General features: G+C 54.0%; 1 protein-coding gene across 1 annotated transcript; it reads right to left on the bottom strand.

The window, feature by feature from the left end:
• Nucleotides 1-3,999: 3,999 nt before the first annotated feature.
• ERLIN2 (ER lipid raft associated 2) lies at nt 4,000-14,114 on the bottom strand. Its single transcript, XM_086477107.1, has 11 exons — nt 14,008-14,114; nt 13,822-13,903; nt 13,342-13,388; nt 12,831-12,892; nt 12,069-12,194; nt 10,061-10,134; nt 9,578-9,636; nt 8,216-8,307; nt 7,789-7,878; nt 5,449-5,528; nt 4,000-4,356 (listed from the first exon to the last, which is right to left on the bottom strand). Exons 1-11 carry the CDS (start codon nt 14,112-14,114, stop codon nt 4,147-4,149), a joined length of 1,029 nt encoding a protein of 342 aa, XP_086333233.1. The 3' UTR covers nt 4,000-4,146.
• Nucleotides 14,115-20,979: the final 6,865 nt, after the last annotated feature.

Here is a 20,979-nt window from a genome sequence, read left to right as displayed (position 1 = left end):
CTGCCTGCAGTGCACACGCTCCCCTCCTCTCCCTCCCCTCATGCCCATGTCATAGGTTTGGGCCAAAATGGGTGACGAAGCCGGGCACCCACCCGTGCCCCCACCCGTGCCGCGGGTAACAGGACCGGCTCGCTGCCCGCCCTCCCACCCGGCGCTGCCCAAACCCACCTACCTGCCCGTGCGACGGCTGGGATGGAGGCGCAGGCCCGGCGGCGCTCCGAGGGGCAGCGAGGGGAGCTGGGGGTCCCGGCTGCAGGGAAGGAGAGCGGCGTCAGCACCCACCGGCACCCCAACCTCCCCTCTGCGGGAGGAGGTTTGCACCAGCTGCAGCTTTTGAGAGGTCTGGGCAGGAGCCTTCACTGGGCTACGAGGAAGCATCTGCAAGAAGCCCTTGGCCCTCATGATTGGGAAGAAAATCCGTCAGCCGGCAGCCTTGTTTCTTCAGTGGGCAAGCACTGCCCTTCACAGCGATACTGCAGAACTCATTCTCACCTGCCTACTCCAAGAACAAACACCCCCAAAACAAAACAGTCTGCAACCCACCCCCCAAAAATGACATTCTTCCCACCTGCACGAAGAGCCGTCTCCCTAGGGTGCGAACTTCAATGATTTCGGAAAAAACAACGGCGTAAAAAGAGGGCAGGTGACACCACTTGTTCAGCACACCCTGTCTGAGCTGCGAAGGCCGGGGCGGGCGGCGGGGCGTGCCTGGAGCACAGCCACAAAGTGCCGCAGCCACCCGTGGCAGCCCCGCCGCCGGAGACGCCACGGGGCGCGGGAGGCCCCAGCGCCGCGGACAATGCCAGCCTTTATCGCGGCGAGTCAGATGGAAAGAACGGGAACTGCCAGCTGGAACCCATTAACGAAAATATTTGCCTTAACGTGCAGAACTCGCTCTCCCTCCCCATACTCTGAGCAACGCAGTATTTACACAGCTGTTTAAAAATACCCAGAAGGTTCCTGCCCTTTGTCTGGTAAAACATGACAATGATTTTCTGCAAACTTTACCAAATCCTAGGTATCTGTCGCTGAAGTCTTGTTACCATATTTTTCACCAATCCAGTCAGCAAAGCGAGGCCAAAAGATGCTTGTGGCGTTCCTCGGCTGGCTGCTGAGCCGACATGGGACACCTCTGCCCCTCTTCTTCTTCCAGAGCTCTGCTTTCCTCTCTCCTGTCCCTGGGAAGGGAGAGCGGGCACCGTGCAGCAGCAGAGGCGCGTGGCTGCCAGCACAGCACTGATCTGCAGCGCCCACAGCTCCGTGCTCTCCCAGCAGCTGCACCCTTGGCATCACCCCTGGTACACCTTCCCCTGCAAAGACATCTACAGATTGTGTTAAAGGTTCTCTGTGACAAAAAAAACCCACCACCAATCCATAAAAAAACCCCCAACTGATATTAAAATTGAAGGCCATTTTATTGTCATAGCAAATACCAAAATAAAAAGGCTTTTAATTCAATACATAAGAAGATCAAAGATTGTACTGGTAAAGCATTGCCATGCTCCCGCCAGCAATTCTCAGGTATCAGCAGTGCCACAAACCTGTATTTTCTTTGTTATACAGAGTGGTTTTAAAATTCAGATCTCCATTTCAAGATTTCAGATTACGGAAATCGGACAAAACATCAGCTAGAGAGACAGACGGAATAAACATTGACATGTAGTGACAGATCTACTCTGGAAAAATTAAGGGAATTATGTACGATGAAGAAACCTGAATGAAAACGCAGCAATGGATTCTGGCTTGTGAAGACTAGTATGGTTTCAACTTTGTTTTTTGCTTTTTTTACCCTTGTTACAATTTAATGAAATTACAAGAATACTTCAGCAGTAATGTTTTCAATTAAAAAAAAAAAAATCACTAAGACCTATTTATTCCAAACTATTGTTTTACTGCAAAGTCATACAAAAGCACACTTTATAATACCACTTTGGCTTATTTGGGTCTTTTCATTAGTGAAAAATACTCATGTAAAAAGTAGGGTTTAGTTACTAATGGAAATCTCCAACACGGATGTTGGACAATCCCAAATGAGATCATCCTCAAAGGTTCAGGTACTGTTACCTCATTGCTAGGTTCCTGCCATTCCCCGTTGGTCACCCTCCTGCAGACCCCTATTTCTGACAGCCAGGACACTACAGCCCACCGACTGAGGCCACGGATCGACCGCTGCCTTGTCTAACGTAGCCCATCGGTCTGGAGACGGAACGTCCCTTAGCTCCTATTCCCCAATGCATACAAAGACCCCACAGAGGAGAGGGGACTTTTCTCCGGCAGAAACTGATGCTTATCTTGTATTCTGCATTTCCAAGTATCAATGGTCTCTCTCCTAACAGGGAAAAAGAAAACTGAAGCAAAATTACTGAAAACAGCAGCTGAAATTCATCGCATTTCTGTCTTAGTGTGATCGCCTTCCTGACAGGACTAATGCACGTTTCAAACACGGGAGAGCGAAACCGAGCGCAGCAGGTAGCAAGCGGCTGGGGCACAAGATTGTGAATGCAACAGGCTGGTCTCTGACAACTAAGTTAGCACTTACACTTGCCTCATCCCATACTGGTATGTTGGCCGCAAATTACAACAGCAAGTAATAAACAGGCTCTCCTGCCAAGTGGCAGATGGATTAGGGAGAGAAAAAAAAAAATGTTCTCTCTAGGCCTGAGCTTTTGTCTTTAACACTCCCTCAAGTTTTGCACGTGTGTAATGCAAAACCCTATTACCTCTTTGCATCTGGTACGTGAAGAATTAATCAGTTTTCTGAAGCGAGAGGTACGTTATATAGCACTGTTCTGAGCAAAAAAAAAAAAAAAAGGAAAATTTGTCTTTGGAGAGTTCAGAGACAAGAGGTTCTTTCCTTTGCCCTGTGACTTTTCAGTATGATGTTTTGTGCCCTTTGCTACTGGTAAACCTTCCTTTCACAAGGCCTGTTTAGAAAAAAAAAACCCAAACCCAACAGGAACTCGGTTGCATTCATTTCAGTTTACCCGGATGTCCCCGCTCTCACTGTCCTCAGTAAGACACTGTAAACACTGAAATCCAGTTGGTCTCGCAGAGGCAGCAACGCGCTGGAACGACCGCGGGACCAGCCATTCAAGCAGCTGCTCGCCAGCAAGGCTTTCGGCAAAGTCAGGGTCCCTGAGACAAAAACTCTCTTCTCCCTCGTTTTTCTAACTACGACGACGGTGACGAGGACCATGCTTGCAGTCTGGTTTCACTGGAAACCAAGCCCGGTTACCCACTGGCAGGACACGGCCTCCAGCAGCACACCTGCACCCCTCACCTAGCAGCTAAACTGCTGGGAAAAGCCTCAAAATACAGACTCCCCCTTGCCCTCCCCACATAGGAAAAGTGGAAAACAAACCAGTGTTAAGATGCAGAAAACGAACGGTTCGGGCCACTACCGGCGTGACACGTGGTCCGAGGCTCAGACCCCCCCGCCCTCCCCCCCCGAGAACCAGGTAACTGGCAGGATTTCAGCCGAACTCCTGAAACTCACGGTGCACGTGCTCTCAGCTGCCCTACCAAGGCGAAACACATCGGCTCAGACCTCAGCAAAAGGTGGTTTTGTGCAGTTGCTGCGCTCGGGCCGGGAGCGGAGGCAGAGGCTGTTGGATCGTCCCAGCGCCCCACGCAACGGGCAGGTACCTGCCCTCTGCACAAGGTGCCTTCCAGCAGACACACGTAGTGTAGAAAAGTCTAGCACCTTTTTTTAAAAGGGGGTGAAATAAAGTACTCGAAATTTCCAACAAGAAAAAACAACCAAAACAACAAGCTGTAGCAGCAATTCCCCTCCCTCCAAAACTTGAAAATTTCGTTACTTCCAACTGCTACAAACCACCTCAAGCCAAAAGCAAGTACTCCTCTAAGCTGGCTGCAGGACAGTCTAGCTGGCCTCTCCAGAACACTGCGGTCTGTCTGTCCAAGCGCAGGGAGAGGTGCATCTAGAGGACATACCCGGAGCCGGCTGCTTAGGAGTTACCAGAAAAAACACCCCACAAATACCAAAGTCTTTGTGTCCAATTGCCATACAAAAGATTGAAAGGATTAAGTCCGATTTGTCTCTTTCAGTACAGGAAAGGGGGAAAACAGAAAGGAACTTCCCAGTTCATGTTTCTTTTGATATAAAACGAATAGAAATCTTTCTTTTCAGTTGACGTTATGGAGTAGTTTCGAGTCCTCACCGGTTCCTGCCCCATCCTCTTCTTGGACTCCTTCCGCCAGTCCCTCTGCAAATTTGCTCTGGCTTCCCGCATAGTCCATGAACATGTTGGGAATATCTTTGCCAAAGTAGATCTTGCTGTTTGCTGCGATAGCCCTGTATTTCATCAGCTGCAAGTACTCGGGAGTTAACTTCAGCTGCACAAAAAGAAAACGGATCACCAACAGCTTGGACTCAGTCAAAAGTAAATTTCTGTCACGAGCACCAGGCATCTACTTTTTCACAACGCTAGCAGGCATGCTCATCCTCTCCTCAGCTGAAAAGACGGAGTGCCCAGAAGAAGGCTCTCCTTCAGCATGTCTAAGTGAAGCTCTAAATCCCGGTGACTAAATGAGAAAGTGATGGAAGCAGCTGGGGAAACATTCAAGCCAAATGTACCAGAGATGGAGAAGCTCGAAAGCACATAACTCACTGAAAGCCCTTGCAATGCAAGCTACTGGAAAGAAAAATACAAGTGGCTTTTTTCCAGAGAGTAGATTGACGAGTCCGTTTCGGAGAGCAGAGCTCATTCATTCAGGATAACGACATTATAACAGAGAGGGCTGAGTAACTGGGACAAACCCAGCGCACAAACATCCCAGACCTCTGTCCATTCTCGCTGACCCCTACAAAACGGAAAGTCTTCCTGCTGGGATGTCCTGGGAAGTTGCTGTCGGCAGGAACAAGCCCGGCCGTTCCAGCCACAGCACTGCTCTGTTTCCAGGGCTTTTTTCCTTTTGCAGTACCGAGGCTTTGCCGGGCTCATCAGTTTGCTGCTTAAGATCAGCCCCGTTTGTTCTTCACCTGAACGCTGGTTTACTCAAAGCCTGCCTGTCACTCTAGAGATCGCCCTCTTGGCCTGCTGGTCAGCCTGCAGACCGGAATGAATCCACATTTCTGATTACAGCAGCATGAAAGGGCAACACCGAAACTGATATTCTATCTACAGAGAGCACCGTGGCCCCATTAGCATCTAGCGGAGCCGTCTCCAGAGATGCCCAGACATTCCATGTATGCTGACATTAAATTCATCTCTCCAGCGAAGAAAATGAGTTTGCAAATAAGAAAGCGATTGTTTCAGTCTCAGTGAAAACTCTTCTGAAAGGAGATGGCTTTGGTTTGCTTTTTGACTTACACAGCAAGACACAACAAGCACACAGTAAACACAAACTGCGCTTTTGCTGAGTATTTCTACACAGCCTAAGGCAAGGAGCCCTGCTTCAAGGCGCAGCGTAAGGAAACACCCATACCTTGTTAGCCTCGGCTACCTTCATAGCAGTGTAGCATTCAGCATCAGCTCTTGCCTTCTCTCTGGCAAGAAATGCAGCATCTGGAAGAGAACGCATGCTGTCATCCTCAGGTTTTATTTCCAGCCATGTTAGCACCACTTGCAGCTGGAAACTTTAAAGTGGCCAGCACCACATCTAAACTGCACGGGATACAAGGAGAAGAGGGAACAGAATGGGAAACTCAGAAATGGGATCTCAGTTTACATCTAAAACGCTGCAGGATGATAGCATTAAGTAAGTAAATTGCATCTGCAACTGAAGACCTCAAAGCATTTTATAAACAGACGGTTTTTATTACCAGCCCTGTCACGCGGGCTGAGAACGCTCTTTCTTCTCCAGCCAGCCACTGACTCTCGTGCTGAAAACGCAGCAACGGTTCCACTGCAAAGCGGCGTTTACCCACGACACCGCGCAGGGCTCCAAGGCCAGCGGCAGACTGCTCCACAGATGAGCCTGTGACTGCGAAAGCAATCCCCCAGATGGGGCTTGTCTGCGATGCTGAGGTTAAGGTTCTGGCACGTAGAGGCAGGCGGTTTCAACCTTCCCAGGCTCTGCCCCTCGGACAGATGCTGTTTCTCTGCAGTATCAACAACTGCATAAAGGATCTGATCCTGCAGGACACCAAAGTTCCCCAACTCCTTGCAGAGCCATTTAAGGAAACAAACCCTTCCCCTTTCTCTACTGCACTCCTCTTTTTTCCCTTCTGACTTTTCATCTATCCACTGATCACGATGTGATAACAGACCATCACCTCAAGGCTACAATGAGTTTAATCTGGCTGGTTTGATGCGATCTCTTGACGTGCCTTCTACGACAGGGAGCCACATCACTGTAATACATGCCAGTCTGGATCTGAGAGCTGCTCAGAGGGATAAACCATTTGTTTCCCTGTACTAGCAGGGAGTCCTGTGAGCTGCTACGCTTAAAAATCATGTAAACAATTGGGTTTTGCCCACGACTTCCTCTCTTTTGGCTAAAAACAGTGGTCCTGGTCAGAGACGCTAGGAAGAGCGAGGGAGACAGGAGTCCTCTGCCAGCACAGCCCTGAACTGAAGGCCCGACACCCGGTGACGCACACTTGTAAGAAATAAAACCCGTTGTATTTCTGCAAAGAACTTCTTAATGAGAAGCTGCTGATCTGTAAAACTCTTAATTGGCTCCTCAGTGGCCTTCTGCAAAGCTCGACAGGGCCTATAATGAACGTAATTGAAAATAAGGCCTTGCCACTCCGAGCTGGAAACGCAGACCCCTTTTCATGTCCTGGAATTTCCTTGACAAAGCTTTGTATCAGATGGCTGGGGGGACATCATCTTAACTCAACAGTACAACCTCCTAGAAAGATCATCTTGAGAGAGAGAGTTTCAGGAAGCACAGTCTGTGAAGAAACATTCCTATTCCTGCCTCTGGGCAATCCTAGTTCCTAAAAGGAGTTCGCTGCAAAACTCAAGGAGGATGAAAAAGCAAAAAAGCAAACCAAACAGAGGTACTACAGATTTATTGGTTAAACCAAAACACTATGTTTGCAAAAGAAGGAGCTCCCCCCTCCCCTTCTCTCAACCTTCAGGAGCTGGAAGCCACCTAGCAGACCCCTGCTGCTGCAGACTGTGTAATAGCCAGACTTTGTTTTCTAAATATTTCACACTACACAAAAAAACTAAAGCTAAAATTGCCTACCTCTTCCTCCCTCCAAGAAAGAGACAGGTTCTAGAAGAATCCTAAGCAAGAAGAGGATAGAAGGCTTCCACACCCCTACCCCACTGCAGAAAACCAAGAGACGTGGCTGCCCCCCAAGACTCACAGTAGTACTTTAGGATGCTTCCACTCCTCTGTGAGAGTCTGCAGCCTTTAGCCAAAGCCTGGCACGCCTTCTGTTAGGAAGACGCCAGCCTGCCACTCCCTCCCTCCCTACTTGTGACAACTACACTTCTTGCGCTTACATGAAGAACCACCCAAGAATCTGGGGTCAAGCTTCACTAACTTTGTCACTGCCCAAGTATCCTGAATGCCTCCTGCTACCCTAACGGATCTGCCCCTGCAAACTCCGCTGCAAAACAGGCTGTGAAAAGGATGGGGGAACCCAAGTGTTGGGATTTATTCAGAACGGCAATGCACTACGTAAGGTACTACGTACAGGGGCTAAACCAGAAGTCTTCAGACCAGTAACTTCGCCGCTGTGAACGTCAGCTTGGATTGCAGACCACAATCCATACACACACTTCAAGAGCTACTGAACTCCATGGCGAACTGCTCAGGATAAAAATCACCACAGAACATGTACTTATTGGAAAGCCCACTGCTCACCTTCAATCTCTGAAATTCGCTTCTCCGTTTCCTTTTCCATCACTTTCTGTCCATAAGTTATTTCAGCAACTTGTGCTATTTTTTCTGCCTCTGAAATGACACAGAACACATCCACATTGCCGTCACACGGTCTTCCTAACGCCAGAAGACCCACAAAAGTCCTCACCATCCACTTCTGGCGGAAACAAATTGCGGGAAGAATTTTCAGCCCTCAAAAGGCGTCAGCCTACACTGGTGGGCAAAGCTGGAACCCACCTGAAAAACTCTGGAGTTTCTCTGGAAGCGTTTCAGATCAGGAGGAAACAGACCCAGCAGAGATCACCCAACAGTGAACCAGGTGCACCCCGCCCCGGCGTCCGGGCTCTCTTTGCTGCCCACCCCACCACAGCCCCCTACAGGCACTGCCCCCAAGCACAGACATACACACCGATGAGGGCTTTCTTCCTTTCTGTCTCCGCTTCCTTCTCCACCACCTTCTGCTTCTGTGCTGCAATCAGCAGCTTTGTCTTCTCGCTCTCCCTAGTGAGCCAGAAGCAGCCAGTTACAAAACGTGAGCTTTCTGAAGCGCGTGGCCTACACACCTCCAGGACGAGCCGCTGGCCCAGGCTTCCTTCCAGCACGTGTTTAGGGCAGGCAGCAGTCAGGGAAGTGAGGGCAGGTACCTGCACACACAGAGCTTTTTTCCTAAACCAAAGCTTTTCTTCCTCCCCTCCACAGCAGGAAGATTTTTCAGTGCAATCACTGTGAAACACTCCCTGCAGGCTGCTGTAACGCCTTCTGCAAGAGGCAGGTCACAGACCATGCACATCTGCAAGTTTTTTGGGTTACTATTAGTGAGGAAATTATTTAAGCAAAGAAATGAAAATCCAGTAAAAGCCTTGCCCTCACAGATGGTTGCTGTTCTTCACTTGGAAGCACAGAGCTTTGAAATGACCCTTCACTCGATCAAACAGCTCTGTGCGTTTTACCTGCTGAAGCCTTTTCTACCTTACTGTTTTGCAAATACACCAAGAAGTTTTAAAAGTCTGTATATAAATAAAATATTCTGCTCCTGCTCCTAACCAGGGAAGTGAGGTCAGAGTCAAGAACAAGCCTCTCTCAGCACATGTGCTGCTGTGTTTATGGCAACAGATAACGGGTGGATTTGGGAGTCTGCCTATCATGACCATACTGCACACGACTTATCGCAGCACCAAGAGGTCACATGAAACGCTGGGGAAGCAAAATGGACGGGAGGGACCTCACTCTGGCCTCCCCAGGCTCTGCTGGCAGAGCGCTCGCAGCACGTAAGCGCTTCTGAACGACCGGGCGCGAGGGAAGGCAGCTGGCCCAGCGCACTGAGAAGGGATCAGCGTGTCAAGTGCTATTACAGAAAGTTATTTCAGAGCTTTGCGAGTCTTCAGGCTGTTGAATCAACAGTTTCCCCATCCCAGTCAAACAACAGGATTAGTGGGGGAACCTGTCCACCTGCCACTCACTCACACGCTCTGGGAGGCCTCGGGAAGATCGGGCCAGTGTCAAGGGGCAGGAGCCCCCGGGCAAGTGATTTCTGTGCTCGAGCGCTCAAAACGGAGCAACGCCTCCTGACTCAGCGGTGACCCGCCAGCCCCGTGCAGCGACAGCCCCGTGCTCCTCGGGCGCAGCCTCGCCAGACCCTCTCTGAACGGCAGCACGAGGCCGAGCGCGGGCCTGGCAGAGGGCACTCCGAGCGCCGCGTGCTGTGAAAACACGTTAGTCTGGATGACCGGCTCTTTTTGGTAACACAAAGGGGCAAGTCTCAGGCACTTACATGAGCTCATAATTCCTCCGGATTGTTTCAGGGATGTTTGGCTTTGTAACTCGAACTGCCTGGAAAGAGAGACCGAAGAAAACCTAGGCAAGCAGCCAACAATCAAAAGCCAACTGGCCCCTGAGGCTGTAGAGGATGGGGGAGCTGATGCTTCGGGCATGCTCTGCCACACAAAGCTTTCACACGCTGCAGAAATTGTGAGCAGGTCCAGGCTCCACAGAGCAGCTGCAGGACTGAATGACCTCCTGACACGACAGGAGATCATAACCCGGGTGAACCAGAACCCAGAATAACACCAAAAGAAACCCAACACACCAAAGCTAAGGGGGGATGGAAAGGATACTGTTCTCATTCCTCAAGTTAAACCAAGTCTGTATTCTAAAGCATTTTTCTAAAAAAGGTTCACAGCTTCCCATTTCCTTTTAGCTCTTACTCCTCCTTACGATCTGCACCTTAGACATCTCCAAGGGGAATCCTGATTACCTGTATAATTAATCCAGGGGCCATCGTCGTTAGGTCTTGCTGCAAGGCCAGTTTAAGGTTTTCATCAATCTGATCTGATTGGGGAAAACAAAAAAAAGGTAACTAAAACCCCCACAAGGCAGCGTGCTGTCAACGCGTACAGAATTGGCTGGAATGGCTCGGACTTCTCATTCCTGGAAAGTAAGTACGAATCTAAGTTTGATGCACAAGTGCTGGGCTGAGAAAAACCATCCCCGACCCCGAGGCAGGTTCCCACCTCTGTCCACATGTCAAGCAGCACTGACCAGCACCAAACACTCAGGACAGGCTATAGGAACACGGCAGGCGTGAAACAAAACTCTTGCCAGTTTCCCATCACCCGCAGTTTGGAATCTTTCCAAGCCAGAAGTTGCATCTTTACAACAAAGAATCTGTGCTCTAACCCACTCCCCCACCGATCTCTTCCCAAGTAGATCCTGAAGTAACGTGGTCCAGCTAAATCGTGACTGATTGGGAGCTGCATCTGTGCCAGCAGGAGACAAAGAAAATGGAAAGGCAGCAACATGAAACGGCTGCATGAGTTATTTTAATAGGCTGCAAAAAAATCGTCGGTAACGTCTGTTTGGCTCAAGGGGTAACAGTTAACTCCAGCACAGCCAAGACATTTCAAAAGGAAACACAAACTAAACCCCTGCTTCAATGAAAAGCTCTAAGGATAGCGGTGTTTCCAGTTGGGGCCTGCTGAGAAGTGCACAGGGAAAATAAAAACGTAATGACCTTGAAAGCGATCACATCGCACTCCTTGATGATTTGCTTTGGTCCCGGTTTAGCTATCTGGAACTCACTCCCCTAACGAAGTTCAGCCAGGAGTTTAGGAAACAGCTGTTATCAGTTTCCTGCACCTGCTCGCAGATGTGGGGGCAAAGAACGACATAAATCTGCTCGAAATGGGCTGTGCCCCATTTCAGAGCTCCTGAGCCAGAAAACGTCCAGCTCAAACAGTCACAGGGGAGTTTATACAAGTTCCTTCTGTGCAAATCAGCGGCTTTGAGCCCATTTCAAGCAGTTGTCGTCGGCAGCTGCCGACATCTGGAGACTCCATCGGCAAAGAACCAGTACACCCGCCAGCAGTCCCATAAAGGAACTGGAGGGGAACCGAGCCCCAGCTCTGCATCTTGTGCAGAGGCACGTCAGAAAGCCAAGCCAAGCTTCTTGGAAAGCCCAGCCTGAACACAGAACAGGGGTCTGCAAACACCCCGTCTTCTTTCAGGCACAAATTCTGTCCGTTTGGGGTCCAAAACAATTCACAGCAACACCCTGCCCGCAGTCAGCCCTGCTGTACTGCCCAAACGCTGGAAGGGATTTCTCCTCACTCCAAAGCCGTAAATAAAACACTCAGCACTGGCAGCAGCTGGTCTATTTCTACCAAGAAACCTCTTTCCTTCAGACTCTCTTGCGACATGTTCTCCCAGCGCCCGCTGCCCGATCCCCCCATGGCCTGGAGCGGGCAGAGCAGGGCGGCGGGCGCTGGCCCAGCAGCCCCGCTCCCCAGCGCTCGCTCGCAGGCCCCAGGCGCCGCAGCCCCGCGCGGGACACGAAGGTAACCAAACCCACGGGCCGGGGAGCGCTCGCTCACGCTTTCTGTAAGGGAGCAGGGGACTGGCTTGTCCGTCTGGGCAAGCAAATGCCGCGGCTGATCCAACAAGTCGCACTTGCTGAACTCACAAACGCCACCCCAGCGTTCCCGCTCCCTTCCCTAACGCCCTGCGCTGCTACCGCCAGGTTTGGGTTTGGATTTTTTTTTTTGTTACCACACACTGAAGCACTCCACACCAAGAGATAACAAGGAGTAAGTAGCTGTAGCTGGCCAACAGTCCCGATTCAAACAGAGCAGGCATGGGACTAATAGGTGAAGCACCTGCCAGTTGGGGGTGGCGAGTTCTGCACCAACAGACCACGCAAACACCGATCAGAAACATCCCTCACGGAGCCACCAACCCAACAGCGACATGTCAGAGGGGCGGCTCACCGAACAGCTCAATGTAGACCTCCTGCAGCGTGTGGACACTGCAGAACTGGTTCAGCTCATGGTGAATCTTGTTGAAGATGAGAGCTTTGTCATAGTCAGCGGTGTAGTTCTTCACTATGTCGTACACTGCAGAAGAGGAGGAGAAACGGGTGTGAGCAGCTGGGATGGAGGGGTGTCTCGGGCTGGGCTGAGCACTCGCAGCGAACGCCTTACGGCGCAGCCGCAGCAGCACGAGTCGCAGCACCAACCCCAAATGAGGAGTCCACCCACAAGAGAAGCCTGTGCCACAAACACACACTTTGTTCAGGGGAGTTTTATCCATTGCTGATACTTCCCAGCCCCCTAACCAATACTCTGTCACACGCTTTGTAAACAGAAGGACGTCTAACGAACAGCAGCCCCCTCTGCAAACCCGCCTGAGCTGCAGTACAGAGGTCTCGAAGCAGGCCACTGATGAGCCAGGCACTTGTAACCAAGAGGATGTTAAAAATCAAAGATGGACGGTGTTCAGGTACTAGTGAAACAACCAGCAGCACCGAACAAGCACGTGCACAAATAACAAACACACCACACGTCAGCGAGAGCTGGTTTAAGTTTCTGCCCAGGAAGTACAGGGCTTCACCAGGTACACGGGGCAATACCCGTGGTACATCCCAGCTCCGAAGCACAGCCCCGCACCACCTCTTCACCTCCTCTCGCACTAGCAGGAGCACCAACAGCTCTGGGTGGCAGGATGTGCGGGGTCACAGCGGAAGAGCTCACCTGCGCTCTGGATGAGGAAATTCACCACCTCAATTCTGTCAAAATAAATCATCACTCCTCCACTGCAAAAGGAAAAAAAAGAAAGAAAAAAAAAAAAAAAAGGAGAAAAAAAGGAGTTTGCTGGAGGCCAAGCGCCGTGCCTGTGCAGCCGGGCAGCTCCGAGCGGAGGACACTCCCCTCTAGCGGGCTGAGCGCGGCGTCCGCACCCAACAAACCCCCGGCGCCCCGCTCCTGGTTTCAGTTACGCGTGTCTCCACAAACTGGAGCATAAAACACGGGGCTGGGCTCGGCAAATTGGGTGCAGACCCTGAAGAGGGCCACACATAAACCCTCCCAACAGCGCTCATCAGCCTGGGCGACGCCTTACGCCGATTTCAGCTGGGGCGGTGGTGGGAAATCCAGCCCCTGAAATCAAATCTGCACCTTTTAAAGCAGCAGGGGGGCAGGGAAAGGATCCAAAGGCTTCTAGCAAAAATGGAGGATTGTGGGGGGTAACAGCTGACCATCTCACCTGGTACCACAAGGGACATTCTTCACCTCATCTGTCTGCAGCGTGGTCTGAAGAGAGATTTAAGGAAAGAGGCTTAAGGGACAGGATTTCCCCTGCACAAATCCTGCCTGCTAATAAGCACATGAAACAGCCGCAGGTCTTTACCCACATTTCCCCCTTGCACCCCTCGGGGAAACCGCTCAGAGCGGAGCCGAGCCTGCCTCCCGCGGCCCCTCGTTCAAAGCTCAGCGGGCCAGTCCCGAGAGCCGCCTCTCCCCCGGTACCGGGCATAGGCACACGCCGCCACGACCGCCCCCCCCGCCCCCCCTCCCGCCAGCCCGTCACCACGACTCAGCCCCGGCGTTTATCACAACGGCCTCTCCAACCGCCACTCCGCCCCTCCGCCGAGCCCGAGGCGGCGGGAGAACCCCCCGGAGCCCGACCCACCCCCACGGCAGAGCCCCGTTCCCGGCGGGCGGGCGGGCAGCGGCCCAGCAGCACCTGCACTGACTTGTAGGACGTGATGAAAGGCAGCATGAGGTGGAAGCCGGGCCCGCTGGTGGAGGTCAGCAACGCCCCGCCGCTGCGGAAGGAAGGAAGGGAGGAAACAGAGGGCCGTGAGGGGCGGCCTGCTCGGGGCCCGGCCGGCCGGGCGGGCGAGGGGGGGGGCCGCGGGACCCGCCTCACCGGTAATAGACGCCGATGTGCCCCTCCTCGATCTTGTGGATGGCCGAGAGGAAGGCGGCGGCGAGGAAGCTGAGGGAGAGCGCCGCGATGGCGCCCAGCTGGGCCATGCTCGGCGGCGGCAGCGGCTCTCCCGGGCGGCGCGGCGCGCTCAGCCGCCCCGGCCCGGCGCCGCCCTGACGTCATCACTGCGCGACCGCCCCTTCCGCCGCGCCGGCGTCCCGCCAGGGGGCGGTGGAGGCGCGGGAGCCGCGGGGCCGCCGGTTCGAGACCCGCCCGCGCCCCTCGCCCCGCAGGGCCGGGAGGGGCTGCGCACCCCCGGGACCCCGCTCCAAGGAGGCGGGGGAGAGCGGGAAGGCGGCGTGGCGGGGTGCTCCGCCCGGCCCCGCGGGGCCTTGTGCCCTGGGAGGCGCCCACGGAAGGTTCTCCCCTGCGCTGACCTCTGGCTCGCGCGTGGGAGCCATCACAGGCCTCCCAGGGCCCGTGGGCCCGGGCACGGCCCCGCTCCCCCAGCCTCCCGCTCCCCCAGCCTCCCGCTCCCCCAGCCTCCCGCTCCCCCAGCCTCCCGCTCCCCCAGCCTCCCGCTCCCCGCCACAACGGAGCCCCTCCATTCCCCGTCTGGGCCTTGTTTGGGCAGACGGAGGGGCAACAACGGGAGAAGTGACAGGCCGTGCGAAAACATATTAAATCTTCCACCTCTGTAATTGTTGAAGGGGACTTGAAAAACATGGGAGAGACGTATAAAACGTCAATAAAGGAGAATAATTTGATCTTTACACTTGATAGATCTCCAAGGGTTATATATAACAAACCTGTCAGGAGGATTCAGCGCCGTTTAGAAATAAGGAATGAAATATCCGTGATATTTGTCAATCCGAATTTTACAGCTCTTAAATAAGCGCAAAAGGGCGCCAGAGATGAAATACACCCTGTATTAGGTTTTTTTAAAAATGCTTGCCCAGATTTAAGGCCTTGATAAAATGTATTAAATCTTTAAAGGTTTTAATGAATGTAGTATGTGTTTCATAAATCAAGAACCTCTGCTCAGCCCCCTCTCAGTTTAATAAGGGTAAACTAGGAAATTGCTCTGAGCTGAAGCAAAATACATTCATATAATATTGAAAAGTAATAGATTTTTAAATGTGGGGTGTTCTGGCTCGCAGGCGAGGCTTTGCTTCATAACATCGGCGCTATATCATTACCCTGAATGGGAAACCAGCTGCGGCCACGTGTTTAACAGCATCAAGATGTGAACTAGCACAAAGGTAAATATTATTTGTAATAATCCTGAAAAAAAAAAAAAAAAAAAGCCAAAAAAAAATCATTACTTCTGGACCCGGGGCCAGGAACATTCGGTGGTGTCTGTGCCGCGGCCCTCTGGTTTTTAACAGCGCGGGCTTTTTTTATACGAACAAATGGTTTATTACACCCACTTCTCTCCAGCACTTGAAAACTTTTTCATCCCTGCCCCGTTCCTCCCCGCCCCGCTGCAGCGGAGCCCGCATAAAAATATCTCACGGGTTTTACTGCGACGTTAATTGAGACAAGTTGGAAGGTCTCTGAGCGCCCTCGTTAGCGCCGCGGTCCCAGCCTGCCCGCTCCCTCTCCCCACAGACCCGGGGCTGGCAGGGGGGCAGCCCCCCCGGGACGTGCCCGGGCTTGGACACTGCTGGGGAGCGGGGAGGGTCCCCCCGCCCGGGGCACCGAACCCCCCGGGGCTGCTCCGCCAGGACCAGCGTCAAGCGCTGTGTAAAAGTCTGTCCAACCTCATTAGCTGTCACAAGTAACAATGCCGGGCTGGCAATAAAGGCAATTTCGAGCCTGTCGGCCATTAATCACCGCCTGACAGTTGTGAATAGGGGTGGAAAAACTCTGTCCCCGCAGTTCCTGCTTCGGCATTTAAGGTTACCTCCGTGCGCAGCCGAGCGGTGGGGTGGAAAGCTCTTGCTCACCGGTCACGCCCCATCCTTATTCCCGTCTCCATCCCCATCCCCACCCCATCCCTGTCCCCATCCCATCCCCATTGCCATTACCATCCCGTCCCCATCCCCATCCCATCCCCACCCACCGGTGCTCCCAGCACCCTCCAGCACAGCCCCACTCTCCTCCCCAGGCTTGGCCGCTCCGGCACTCCCGGAGGAGGCTGCTCTAAAAGGAGACCCCGATGCGGTGCGTCGCCAGCTCTGATCCCAATAACTCTTTAACAGGATTGTCAAGTGCCTCGAGGGTGAATCGCGCTCCGTCAGCACTTGGCGCTGCTGGAACTCACCGCGGCTCCGCCAGGGCTTTTACCTGGGAGCCGGGACCCGGGGTGCAAGAGGCCCCTCACCCGGGTGCTGGCTGGCACAGTGACCTGTTCTTGGCATGGGGAGCCCTGCAGTCATCTGGCAGAACCTCAAAATTGCCAGTGACTGTTGCAGCTCCCACCGGAGCGCAGCAGCAGCAGGGGACCGAATTTCCACAGGGTTGAATGTGCATATAAAGTCAATTTTTTGTTTGCCTGGGAGAAGAGAGAAAGCTGCTCCCTAGCCAAAACCTAAAGGAGCAGCTGAGCTGGCGAGGCAAAATCCTGGCAAGAACCGGGGCTGCCACTGCTGGGGTGGGGCTGGGGGGCTGCAGGGTGCCCGGCTGGGCCCTTGGCCACTCTGACATGGCTTTGAAAGGGAAAAGAGGTGGGGAGAGGGACTGTGTGGGGGGAAATACTTAACAAATTAAGTCTATCGAACGTTATTTGCAGATTACGGTGCAGAATTGTGTTAAAGTATGTCCGGGCTCGTTACATGTCAGTGCTAACAATACAGCACTTGGCAATCAAGGCAGTTCTGCGGCGTTGGCCATTAATCATCCTCTGACAGTCCTGAGCTGGGAAGGAGGGAACCGTTCACATGTGCTCACTGCACCTCTCTACCCGCGCCGCAATCGGGGCAGGAGAAGTTTCCTTTGACTCCCTGCCCACCCGAGCCCCGCCGGCGGGCGATAAGCCGAGGGTCCTGATTTCACATCCCAGGCATTTCGAGGGGCACTTGGGGCAGGCAGAGAACAGGACTGGCATTTCTGCCGTCGCCAAGACGCGCCTCATGGTGCAAACAAGCTCCCAGGGGAACAACCCCTCCGGGAAGAGGCTCTGGGGAAACAGTTAAAACGTGGCATTTCGGCAGCATTTTCCTCTCCATCCTCCGTCTTCTTGCTCCATGGGCTCTTGCTTACCCCTAACCTCAGGGCTGGGGGGGGGGGTTGTCCTCGGGCACAGCAGAGGGGAGCTCACCCCAAGGCTTCGCTCCGCGCTCCATGTCGTCCCGCAGACGCCAGCCCCGTGGCTGGGTGCCAGCGTGCCAGGTGCCAGGTCATCCTCCCAGTAAAGAAAGGAGCAATGTTTCCAGCCCTCGACGCTGTTTTCTAAAGGGGAATGATTAATGGTGCTTGGAAACCACAATTCATCCCAGGAAAGAAAGTAGATTTACCCGAAACATGCGTGAGAGTTAGCACTCAGATCAGCTCCTAGGGCAGAGGAGGGGAAGCTAATGGCAAACAGAGCCCGTCTGTGCGCAGGGGGAGAAAATGCCCTGCGAAAAACACGGGCTGGAGAAGCTGAGATGGAGCTGGGGGTGGGAGGAGGAGAGTGGCTGCCAGAGCCGGTGTCCCGCCGCGCTGGAAACCTCCTTCCCCTTCTTCGTCTGCTCTGCAGCCGAGATGGTCACAGCGGAGGAGAAGGGAACCCTCCTCCCGTGCGCCTCCCAACATGGCATGGGGAAGGATGAATGCTGCTGGTGAGACCCCAACTGGTCATTCCTAAATGTCCCGGGGGTACCCAGGACCAGGGAGAAGCGTGAGGGGTTTTGCACCAAAACCCAGAGAGTTCCTGCCCACAAATGCCAAATGCTTTAGAAAAAGCCCGTTTTTGGGCTGGGGGGGGAACAGTCTCACCCTGTTTCTGCTGCTGGGAACCACTGGGATGGTGCTGGAGTGCGCCATGGCAGCACCGAGTGCCGAGCCATCGTGGTGATGCTCTGGTTGTCCTCGCAACAGCCATTGAGGTGCTTCATCCTTGGGGTTCAGGAAACCTCAGAGAGGGGCAAAACCCGGTTTTCCTCCGCGAGGGCAGGAGGGAAGTGGCCGCAGCAGCCCCAGCCTGGAGCACGGTCCCACTCGGAGGCAGGAGCCACAGCATCAGCCCCCACCGGCGGGTCTGGCTGAGCTGTATGCAGGAACAAGGCAGGGGCTGGCGGGTTAGGAAATGCATGGAAAAGCCTTTCAGGCACAAATCCGGACCTGGATCCAAGCTGGTGTGCTCTCCTCTGCCCCAGGGGCCGTGCAAAGGAGTGGAGAGCAGTGAGGGAGGGGAAAGGGCTCCCTCGAAAGGAAGCAGGGACTGGTGGCACGGATTTATCACCTGACTGGGGAGATAAAAACAAGATCTCTGCCTTGATCTCTGCTCTGGACCAAGGCAGCAACTGGCCCCGTGCAGGTCCCATCCCTTGAGTGGCGCGGAGGAGCTTGGAAAGGGCTCCAGGAGGGTGATTTATTTGTGGGATTCCGGGAAGGGCTGGGGAAGCCTCGGCGAGGTGCTGAAGCCCAGGTCAGGAGTCAGCCCTGTCTCAGTGATATATTTAGAGTGGAATAATGTAAGCGACAGGAGGGAAAAAAAAAAATAAAAATCCATGGAGGAGGTGCAGATCCATCCCCTTGGCCGGGGAGTTACTGGATGATCTGAGCCAGGGAACAGATAGTTGGATTTCCCTAGTTTCTCCCTTCAAATAAATCACAACTCCAGAGCCCTTTAAACTCTGCAATATGATCTGTTCCAATAAGGAAGGGAATGAAAGGCTGCGTCTCTCTGGAAGCCTCCAGAGCCATAAATCTACTATGTACAAACACATACCAGATTTCCAAGTGCATTTATTTTATTGTATTGTTTTAACAGAAAAATCAAACTGCAATAAACTCAGTCCCTCATTAGCTGTCTCTGTGTCCAGGCCAAACTGCTGCTCACGAATAAAATCAGGACAAAGGAATGTGGCTGTTGGTCAAAAGCCCAGCTGGGCGCTGACCCCTTGAAAGGAGCTTCCCCGTGAGCCCCACGGAGGAGGTGGGGTGGGGGGAGCCGAGGGGCCGGCTCCTGCGCTGCCCATCGCTGCGGGTTCGCTGGGGTTCGTCACCCCAAATCCAGCAGCCCTGCCCGGGACCCCGCAGCCCTGCCTGGCCTGCACCACAGCAGCTGCAGTTTAGTTTAGGGGTTTCTTGCATTAGTTTGTTGTGGTCCCCGGCGTTGTGCACCTCGAGCGAGACGCTCAAGAGCAGGGGGAGCACAGGGCAGTTTGGGGGACACACACGCACGTGCTCCCTCCCCGCTGGGCTCCGTGAGACTGCCCAGCTGCCCGCGTGAAGCCGCTTGCAGAAGTATGTCTGAACTCATTAAGCGCGGGGTCAAACAACGCTCAAACTGGCAATGGGGGCAGTTTTGGAGTTGTTGGTCATTAATCATCTGCTGACAGTCCTGAAGGGTCTGGCTGCTCTGCCGAAAGCGGCTGTGCAAGGGGACAGGAGAGCCTGGGGACGGGGACGTGCCTGGCACTGGTGGCGGTGTGGACGGCGCAGTCCCCAGTGACCCGCACGGAGCATCCGTCCGGTTTTCCCGAGTCCCCCGAAGCCACCCCGGGGGACGCACGCGGAGGGTTCAGGCACGGCGCGGTGCTGTCATGTCCCAAGCGCAGGAGATGCGACGACTTGGTCTGATTCGGGAAAAAAAAAGGCAAGCTCCAAGCTGCCCGGGAAGGCAAAAGGAGCCTGTCTGCAGGATTTATGGCGCTGGCGCGGCCGAGCCGGAGAGCCCAGAGCAGCGCCCGCGCCGCGCGGGTCCCGCCTCAGCCCACGGAGAAATTCCTTACTTATTGAATCACATTTGTCATCCCTAAATACATATGCAGGCCCGTGTTTCTGAATCCATAAACATCTTTAACTAACTCCGCTCAGCGAGGCCTCTTTCAGCAGTAATTTATATTTAACTTTTTCCATATGCAGGGCCTGTCGCGTTGGTGTCATTTCCGGGAAAACCAGGGGGGCTCGGGGGGAGCTGGGGGGTGCGGGGGGAGCTGGGGGGAGTGCAGCGTGTCTTGGCCCGCTGGAGCAGCCCAGCTGCTGGCACGGCGCAAGAAATCCACCCGGCAGAGCCAGTGCTCATTAATCATTTGAACTACTAAACTGCCAGCTCCTTTCAAGATCTTTCAAGAAGTGTTTTCACCCAAAATAGAGTTGAAAATGCGCCGGGCCCTACTTTCAGAGTCTCATCCATCTGGCCATTATGGGGAGTGTCAGGCGGCTCTGACAGACAAGGCTGCTCTGTTCGAGGGGCCCTGGCTCCCGCAACCTGTCATATCGCGGGGCTGATCGCATCTGACAGCTCCATTTGTACCTACCCAAGAGATAAAAGGGCCGTTCACGGCGGCGGAGAGAAGGGCACGGGGGAGAGGGATGAGCAGGGGCACCCCGGGGCGACGGCGGGATGCAGGATGCCGGCAGCATCCCTGGTACCCTGCTCTACCCCGTGCTCGCACCGTGGAGAACACTGGCCCCTCTCCCAAAAGCCCATCGCTGCGCCGTGCTGGGGTGCGAGCAGACGGGCGTCAGCGCGCAGTGTGGGGTGCAGCCTGGTGCAACCAAAGGCCGGGAGCCAGAGGGGCTCCTGTGCCCATTGCCCACCCTCTGGCTGCGCCCCGGCTCGGTGCTGAGCGCTCCCCGTGCCCTGGCCTGCGTGGAGCATCCCCTGCCGAACCCCCCCGGAGCCACCAGTCCCGCGCTGGCTCTGCCCTGGCCTCCATTCTCCCCCCAGAGTCAATCTGTGAGCGTGCCGGGTGCTGTACACAACCCCCCGTGCTCAAGCAGACCCCAAAAATGGCACGACAGACCCCAGTGCTGTGAGAGCTTCCTCCGTGGGAGGGCTGCGTGCTCTGCCTCGCGCCAGGATGCCCAGCAAGCGAC

This window comes from Leptosomus discolor, chromosome 23, assembly GCF_034619465.1.
Source record: "Leptosomus discolor isolate bLepDis1 chromosome 23, bLepDis1.hap2, whole genome shotgun sequence".
In the NCBI taxonomy this organism is placed as follows: Eukaryota; Metazoa; Chordata; class Aves; order Leptosomiformes; family Leptosomidae; genus Leptosomus; species Leptosomus discolor.
The sequence above is the reverse complement of the archived record's forward strand: the minus strand, read 5'-3'. Positions and strand labels throughout refer to the sequence as shown.